The 10,000-nt window shown below is 41.6% G+C and overlaps 1 protein-coding gene across 1 annotated transcript in view; it reads left to right on the plus strand.

The window, feature by feature from the left end:
- Positions 1–7,621, plus strand: part of LOC115826568 (NACHT, LRR and PYD domains-containing protein 12-like) — a 65,947-nt gene extending 58,326 nt beyond the window's left edge. Inside the window, exons 12-15 of the mRNA XM_030790448.1 lie at positions 5,047–5,220; positions 6,368–6,541; positions 6,927–7,100; positions 7,444–7,621. Coding sequence (XP_030646308.1) covers positions 5,047–5,220; positions 6,368–6,541; positions 6,927–7,100; positions 7,444–7,621 — 700 coding nt within the window. The remainder of the gene's footprint in view (positions 1–5,046; positions 5,221–6,367; positions 6,542–6,926; positions 7,101–7,443) is intronic.
- Positions 7,622–10,000: the final 2,379 nt, after the last annotated feature.

A 10,000-nucleotide genomic window follows, 5' to 3' on the forward strand; every position in this document is an offset into this window, starting at 1 on the left:
GAGTGACTGGTCTAAAGAAGAGCCACGGAACTTCAGAGAGTCTGACTGTAGAACTGATATGAGGTAAGGAGGTCTCTCATGGTTTAGTCAGTGATGTGAGGTAAGGATGTCTCTCATGGTTTAGTCAGTGATGTGAGGTAAGGACGTCTCTCATGGTTTAATCAGTGATGTGAGGTAAGGACGTCTCTCATGGTTTAGTCAGTGATGTGAGGTAAGGACGTCTCTCATGGTTTAGTCAGTGATGTGATGTAAGGACATCTCTCATGGTTTAGTCAGTGATGTGAGGTAAGGATGTATTTATTGGTTTAGGTCAGTGATATGAGGTAAGGACGTCTCTCATGGTTTAGTCAGTGATGAGAGGTAAGGACGTCTCTCATGGTTTAGTCAGTGATGTGATGTAAGGACATCTCTCATGGTTTAGTCAGTGATGTGAGGTAAGGATGTATTTATTGGTTTAGGTCAGTGATATGAGGTAAGGACGTCTCTCATGGTTTAGTCAGTGATGAGAGGTAAGGACGTCTCTCATGGTTTAATGTTTCAGTGGAGTCATGAAGAGGTCAGTCTCCCCTGACCCCAGCTGTGCGTCAATGAGGAGTGACTGGTCTAAAGAAGAGCCACGGAACTTCAGAGAGTCTGACTGTAGAACTGATATGAGGTAAGGACGTCTCTCATGGTTTAGTCAGTGATATGAGGTAAGGATGTCTCTCATGGTTTAGTCAGTGATGTGAGGTAAGGACGTCTCTCATGGTTTAGTCAGTGATGTGAGGTAAGGAGGTCTCTCATGGTTTAGTCCGTGATGTGAGGTAAGGACGTCTCTCATGGTTTAGTCAGTGATGTGAGGTAAGGATGTCTCTCATGGTTTAATCAGTGATGTGAGGTAAGGACGTCTCTCATGGTTTAATCAGTGATGTGAGGTAGGGATGTTTCTTGTTAGTTTACCCCATAGACGTCGACTTGATAACTCTAGTGTGATGAAGCAGTGATACATGCCGTGATACAGTGTACGCTGGTGGTCAGTCAGTAATTGCAATAACACACTGCCACTGTAACTGGCTGCATAGTTTATTTATGTGTATATTGACATGAGGTTCAGTGCTGTGTGATGTCTCACTGTGTAAATAATTAATTAGTACCGTAAATTCACCCCCTACAGAATTCAGAGAGGGAAATCAGAGCTTCCCAGTGATTCATCATCTCAGAATCATCTAAGTCCATCACAGGTTTGTTCATATTGTCTCCTCATCCCAAATTCACTCCACAGTTCCACTGATGCTTCAGTGCTTCTCCATACAGGACTATGAAATAGCTTTGAATGGCACTGTGTACAGGGGGACCATGTGACCTTGAATAGCACTGTGTACAGGGAGACCATATGACCTTGAATAGCACTGTGTACAGGGAGACCATGTGACCTTGAATAGCACTGTGTACTGGGAGACCATGTGACTTTGAATAGCACTGTGTACTGGGAGACCATGTGACCTTGAATGGCACTGTGTACTGGGAGACCATGTGACCTTGAATGGCACTGCGTACTGGGAGACCATGTGACCTTGAATAGCACTGTGTACAGGGAGACCATGTGACCTTGAATGGCACTGTGTACAGGGAGACCATGTGACCTTGAATGGCACTGTGTACAGGGAGACCATGTGACCTTGAATGGCATTGTGTACAGGGAGACCATGTGACCCTGAATGGCACTGCTGTTTAAAGATCTTCCAAGACCCATCTTACCTGTACTCACTGGCTAACACTGTACACGTTTTTGCTAATTCCTGTACAATACCCACCTGAAAGAGATCAAAACACACGATCAGACCGAGACACATGTATAATGTTCACACTACCCACAGATCCAATTATGAGTGGACATAGCAGCTCACAAATTCGTCACTGCCCCACACTGCCCTCTACTGTTAGGGAATAATATTAAACATACATCCCACAGAGGAACATTGAAATGTAGATCACACATCCAAAAAAAGAAAAGGAAATATACATACTTCACAAATGAAAAATACAAACATACACAAACATGACCACACTTCAGGGGGTGTCACACACATACATATATATATTTTAAAAAGCCATTTCATAAATATTCTGTAAAAAGCAAGTGATTCAATCCAAATTATAACAACTTTTTCTCTAATTATAACAACTTTTTCTCTATGTATTGACCAGATAAGTGGTTTCCTATCATCTCAACGTAATCTCAAATTCAGCATGCTGACGAAGGTCTGGCACCTCTCTGAGGGAGGGGCAAAGCAAGGAAACTCCACCCTTCTCAGTGAGATCTACACAGAGCTCTACATCACAGAGGGTGGAAGTGGAGAGGTCAATAATGAACATGAGGTCAGACAGATTGAGACAGCATCCAGGAGACCAGAAACACTAGAGATACAAATACAGTGCAATGACATCTTTAAACCCTTACCTGGACGAGACAAACCCATCAGAACTGTGCTGACAAAGGGAGTTGCTGGCATTGGAAAAACAGTCTCTGTGCAGAAGTTCATTCTGGACTGGGCTGAAGGAAAAGCTAATCAGGATGTCTACTTCATATTTCCACTTCCTTTTCGGGAACTGAATTTGATGAAGGAGAAAAAACTAAGTCTGATGGAACTTCTTCATCAGTTTTTCATCGAAACAAATGAACTGAGAGTCACTGACTATCAAAAGTACAACATTATGTTCATCTTTGATGGTTTGGATGAGTGTCGAGTACCTCTGGATTTCCACAGCAATGAGATCTTGTGTGATGTAACACAACCAGCCCCACTGGACGTTCTGCTGACAAACCTCATCAAGGGAAATCTGCTTCCCTCTGCTCTCCTCTGGATCACCTCCAGACCAGCAGCAGCCAATCAGATCCCTCCTGAGTGTGTTGACCAGGTGACAGAGGTACGAGGGTTTAATGACCCTCAGAAGGAGGAATACTTCAGGAAGAGAATAAGTGATCAGAACCTGGCCGACAGAATCATCACACACATCAAGTCATCAAGGAGCCTCTACATCATGTGTCACATACCAGTCTTCTGTTGGATTTCAGCCACTGTTCTAGAGAGAATGTTGGGTGAAGCAGAGAGTGGGGAGATCCCAAAGACTTTGACTCAAATGTACACACACTTCCTGATCTTTCAGACTAAACAAAGGAATCAGAAGTATGAAGGACATTATGAGATGGATGCACACTGGAATAAAGAGAGCATTCTGTCACTGGGAAAACTGGCTTTTCATCAGCTGGAAAAAGGCAACCTGATCTTCTATGAGGAAGACCTGAGAGAGTGTGGCATTGATGTGAGAGAAGCATCAGTGTACTCAGGAGTGTGCACCCAGATCTTTAGAGAGGAGTTTGGGCTGTATCAGAGGAAGGTGTACTGCTTTACTCATCTGAGCATTCAGGAGTTTCTGGCTGCTTTGTATGTGGTTCTGTCCTTCAGTAACAGAACAAATAACACAGAGCAGATTCAGAGCACAGAACTTTTCAGCCTCTTTACCAAGACAACAGTTTCGGACCTCCTCAAGAGTGCAGTGGACAGGGCCTTACAGAGTGAGAATGGACACCTGGACCTTTTCCTCCGCTTCCTTCTGGGTCTCTCACTGGAGTCCAATCAGACTCTCTTACGAGGCCTACTGACACAGACAGGAATCAGCTCCCAGAGCAAAGAGGAAACAGTGAAGTACATCAAGGAGAAGATCAGGGAGAATCCCTCTCCAGAGAAATCCATCAATCTGTTCCACTGTCTGAATGAACTCAATGACCATTCTTTAGTGGAGGAAGTACAAACATACATTAAAGGGAGAGAGTCAGGTCCTTTGGTCAGTCTTTGTAAAGATAAAGGCTGTCTGTCCAGTGTCAATCTCTCTCCTGCTCAGTGGTCAGCTCTGGTCTTTGTGTTGCTGAACTCAGGAGAGAAGCTAGATGAGTTTGACCTGAGAAAATATAATAGATCAGACACATGTCTACTGAGACTTCTGCCAGTCATCAGAGCCTTCAGAAAAGCTTTGTAAGTAATAGTTTCTCACGCACACACACACACACACACATATATATATATATATATATATATATATATATATATATATATATATATATATATATATATATCTCAGAGGTGGCTGGTGGTTGCAGGGGAGGAAGTAAGGTGGGCTTGGTGAAGTTTGGTGAAGTTTGGGGGTGGTGGTGAGAGCATATGCAAGCATGTAAAACCCAGACATATTTAAAGCAGCAGTAAGGAGTTCTGCCTGGTGTCTTTTTGAGATGTAGTTGGCAGTGCTGTGCTGTGAAAGCTGTTCTTACATTTTCAAGGTGTGGACTGACCACAGAACTACATAGTGCATAGCCTGGGTGGCTAGTGGGAATGAGAGTTCTGTTCTGCTCTAACCATAGACTATAAAAACCATATACTGTAAAAATGGTTTTGAAGATGACACCAAAACTAGTTGCCAATAAAAAAATATACCTAATATGTGGTTAACTGCTGCATGCTGTTGTTATAAAGCCAAATTGCTAAAATTTAAAAACAGATTGTTATACCGATTGAACACACTGACCTTACCATTTGGTTTGGTAATCTCGAATTTTGGAAATAGTCTCCCTGCTGCTTTGACCCTAACCCCCTCACTGTAGTCCAACAAGTGAAATGGTGTATGTAAAACATGGGCAAACATGGAAGAATACGGTTTCCATTGTGGCTTAGCTTCCAACAGACAAAACTTCTCGACTAAACACAACAATTCTTATCCTTGCTGTATGACTAATGACACAAGACAAGATTCTTGCATGAAATCATTGATAACCCCTCCCTCACAACTCTGATTGGGTATTCAGCAGCGCAGTCAGCTCTGTTGATTGGTTCTCTGATATTAGGCGTGCGTACGGGCGTGTATGTGTGTGTGTGTGTGTGTGTGTGTGTTTGCGTGTGTGTGTATGTATTTAGGTCATTCTAGTTCAGAACACATTAGGATGTACTATGCATACTAAAAATAGTTACATATATCCGAGTGGAACATTAATACATTTCATTATATTTCCCCTAGGCTAACATGTTCTAATCTGACAGAGAAAAGCTGTTCAGCTCTGGCCTTAGCTCTCAAGTCAAACTCCTCCAGTCTGAGAGAACTGGACCTGAGTTACAATAATCTGCAGGATCCAGGTGTGAAGTTGCTCTCTACTGGACTGGAGGATCAACACTGCAAACTTGAGACACTGAGGTAAGATCATTTCTCTGACAGACACACGTGGTACAATGTTAAATTCATACACACACACACGGGAACACACACTCACACACACGAACACACATACGATCACAGAGTGTTTTTTTTTCTCTGACTTAGTTACTCTCTCATAGTTACTATACACAGAAACACACAGTCTCACAGACCGAGTGTTGGGAAAGGTACTTTTGAAATGTAATAGGATACGGATTACTAGCTACCCTGTTAAACATGTAATAAGTAATGTGGCTATTTTAATTCTTTCATCAAAGTAATGCAACTTATTACATTTGATTATTTTTTGATTACTTTTCTAACAAATATTTTAAACTTGGCAATAATGCTGAAAAGTCCTAAAAACATCAATTTAAACCGGGCAGTGTAAACCTCACAGCAGGACTCAACACTGATCCCTGTCAAACGTTTATCAATAGTTCTTCTGTATAACCTGAATTAAGACTGGAATGTTTTGGTTTTAAAGCACAACCACTAAAACAAATCACAAGTATGTAGATCACAAACAACAAACAACAAACTTATTGCAGTAAAGGAAAAATGTAACCATAACCTCAAACCAAGTCCACACTCAGGTCCACTTCATACTGAGGGGTGATAGAACTATCAGTAGGCCTGGGTGCTGTACACAGTTTTTTAACACTGGCTCCTGAATGTCTCTTTTTCAGTCCCTCTCTGTATATTTATATACAAAAATCTTTGCATAGTTTCTAATATAGTGACAGACGAGAGGTGGTACAAATTCAGACAAGAGAACCAATCAAAAACAGTGCTGCACAGACAAGAGAACCAATCAAAAACAGTGCTGCACAGCAAAAAGATGCAAAGCAACAGAATGAATGTTATAGTCTACATAGTGTAAAAGCTTTTTACCAAAAAGATCATATTCAGATGTAACCCCTTTATAATCACCAACATTGTGATTAGTAACTGTAATTTAATTACATATTTTTTCTCAGTAACTGTAACGGATTAAGGTTACATTTACTTTGTTTGAATCTAATTACATAACACTGTTACATGTAACTAGTTACTACTGTGTGTGTGTGTGTGTCTGTGTGTATGGGGGGGTTGTTAGTCACGTAGATTTGAATGGAACATTCAGATGTGTCATTATTTTTCCTAGGCTCAGGGAATGTAATCTGACAGAGCAAAGTTGCTCAACACTAGCCTCAGTTCTCAGTTCAGACTCCTGCAGTCTGAGAGAACTGAACCTGAGTGACAATAATCTACAGGATTCAGGAGTGAAGCTGCTCTCTGCTGGACTGGAGAATCCACACTGTAAACTGGAGAAACTGGAGTATGATCATCTCTCTGAGAGACACACATAAACCTGGGAGACATGTTTAACACACACACACACACACACACACAAACTCAGTCAAGGTGCATAGTTAACTTCAGTTCACGCACACAAATTACGCAGGCTTGATCTGGAGGCATACACAGGAGGGATGCCACGGCCAGGACTTAAATCAAAAATAACATATCAAACAAAAACAAAGCAAACATACTACTACCACCACCACCACTACTACTACTAATAAGAATAAGAATAAGTACTATTAAAATAATAACTATGTTATAGTAGCAGTGTGTGTGTGTGTGTGTGTGTGTTATGTTAGTAACAGAGCTTTGGGTAGAACATTCAGTGTATCATAATGTATCATTAATGTGTTTTCCAGGCTGAGTGAATGTGATCTGACAGAGAAGAGCTGTTCATCTCTGGCCTCAGTTTTTGGCTTGAACTCCTCCAGTCTGAGAGAGGTGAACCTGAGCAGCAATAATCTACGAGATGCAGGAGTGAAGCTGCTCTCTGCTGGACTGGAGAATCCACACTGTAAACTACAGAAACTAAAGTAAGATCCTCTCTCTGGGAGGCACACGTGATATAACGTCTCATATTTACATATAATAACACCAACAAATAAACAATTAAGCAGTGCCTCATAACACTGGAACTTTTTTTTTCTTACATTAGAATCTGGTCCAGGCCACGGGCAGGCATATACTCATATACTTGTCACAGTTACTAATATGAACACACTGTGGCAGGAGCTCAAGAAGGTTTTTGGGTAGCCGTGTGTTTTGTTGTTTTGGCTGATCTGTTGTAGGTTTAGGGACAGACCTTTTAACTGTATCTGATTTTGAAAAGTGAAGTCAAAGAGTAAAGAATCTCTCTGTGTGTGTCTGTCTCTGCAGTCTGTGTGACTGTGGGGTAACAGAGAAAGGCATGGCTGATCTGGCTTCAGCTCTGAGATCAAACCCCTCACACCTGAGAGAGCTGGATCTGAGCGAGAACAGACCAGGAGACTCAGGAGCGAACCTGTTCTCTGCTCTACTGGAGATTTCATTCTGTAAACTGGACACACTGGGGTGAGTGTTTCCATGAAAAGTGGTTAAAGAATGAGAGAAATGTCTTGTAAGATTAATAGCTGTGTGTCTGACTGTTATTCTCTTTCCCTCATCTTACAGCTTATAAATCTACTGATCTACTGATCTGATCTGTTGTCACAAACACACGCACACACACACACACACACACACACACACACACATCTGACAGACAGTAAGCACACAGAGAATAGTTATGTTTGAAAACACAGAAGAGAGAACTGATTGGAGAATGGAGGTGCATCGTTATCACTCTGTGATGTTTGAAAACACAGAGAACATCCAGTCACTGTTACTGGGAGGCTGAGAGAGAGGGAGTTGGGTGGAGTGGATCTGGACTGGCTGACTGGATCTCTCTCTTTCTCCAGTATCTCATGTTGATCTAATGGAAATAGTCAGACCATTAAAGAGAACTCAAACATACTGCATATCTATATGCATTTTTCTGTTTGTGTAACACTGTTCTTTCGTATTCCAGCATCTCCTCTGACACACTGACCATCCCGCACACATTCCCAGTGCATGCTGGGAACTGTAGGAATTTAGCAGTGTCATAATTCAGTTTCATTACTGTGTCAGGAGGAGGGAGAGATCTGGATTCACTGCATTTTAAACATCACAGTACTGCCACATTTTACTTTTGTCATGAACCAGCTCATGTTTACTGTCTGATTATGAGACTCAGAGAGACTAGCTCTGGAGAGTTTTATTCTGTTACATAGCTAGATAAATTGTACATTTTAATTTGTTGTATATATGAGTATCAACAAAAATATGAATATAATCTGTATATTTTATATGTCACAGATGTATATAGAGGAAAGTCCAGTTCATTCCCACAATAAAAGATTTAATCACCAGATTTATCATAGGATGTGCTACATATGAGAGCGATGTTTGATTTCCTCATGATGGAATCCTTTTCCTTATGCTTTATCTGTTACATTGACTGTGAATAAAAAGTGAAAAATGCCCATGGAATGAAAGAGTGGTAGTGAACTGTGCTGACATGTCTAATCCATCTCTGTGAGTCTGTGCTGACATGTCTAATCCATCTCTGTGAGTCTGTGCTGACATGTCTAATCCATCTCTGTGAGTCTGTGCTGACATGTCTAATCTATCTCTGTGAGTCTGTGCTGACATGTTTAATCCATCTCTGTGAGTCTGTGCTAACATGTCTAATCCATCTCTGTGAGTCCGCACTAACATGTCTAATCCATCTCTGTGAGTCTGTGCTGACATGTCTAATCCATCTCTGTGAGTCTGTGCTGACATGTTTAATCCATCTCTGTGAGTCTGTGCTAACATGTCTAATCTATCTCTGTGAGTCTGTGCTGACATGTCTAATCCATCTCTGTGAGTCTGTGCTGACATGTCTAATCCATCTCTGTGAGTCTGTGCTAACATGTCTAATCCATCTCTGTGAGTCTGTGCTGACATGTCTAATCCATCTCTGTGAGTCTGTGCTGACATGTCTAATCCATCTCTGTGAGTCTGTGCTGACATGTCTAATCCATCTCTGTGAGTCTGTACTGACATGTCTAATCCATCTCTGTGAGTCCGCACTAACATGTCTAATCCATCTCTGTGAGTCTGTGCTGACATGTTTAATCCACCTCTGTGAGTCTGTACTAACATGTCTAATCCATCTCTGTGAGTCTGTGCTGACATGTCTAATCCATCTCTGTGAGTCTGTACTAACATGTCTAATCCATCTCTGTGAGTCTGTGCTGACATGTCTAATCCATCTCTGTGAGTCTGTACTAACATGTCTAATCCATCTCTGTGAGTCTGTGCTGACATGTCTAATCCATCTCTGTGAGTCTGTGCTGACATGTTTAATCCACCTCTGTGAGTCTGTACTAACATGTCTAATCCATCTCTGTGAGTCTGTGCTGACATGTCTAATCCATCTCTGTGAGTCTGTGCTGACATGTTTAATCCATCTCTGTGAGTCTGTGCTAACATGTCTAATCCATCTCTGTGAGTCTGTGCTGACATGTCTAATCCATCTCTGTGAGTCTGTACTAACATGTCTAATCCACCTCTGTGAGTCTGTACTAACATGTCTAATCCATCTCTGTGAGTCTGTGCTGACATGTCTAATCCATCTCTGTGAGTCTGTGCTAACATGTCTAATCCATCTCTGTGAGTCTGTGCTGACATGTTTAATCCACCTCTGTGAGTCTGTACTAACATGTCTAATCCATCTCTGTGAGTCTGTGCTGACATGTTTAATCCATCTCTGTGAGTCTGTGCTAACATGTCTAATCCATCTCTGTGAGTCTGTGCTGACATGTCTAATCCATCTCTGTGAGTCTGTGCTGACATGTCTAATCCATCTCTGTGAGTCTGTGCTGACATG

Source organism: Chanos chanos, chromosome 13 (assembly GCF_902362185.1).
Source record: "Chanos chanos chromosome 13, fChaCha1.1, whole genome shotgun sequence".
In the NCBI taxonomy this organism is placed as follows: Eukaryota; Metazoa; Chordata; class Actinopteri; order Gonorynchiformes; family Chanidae; genus Chanos; species Chanos chanos.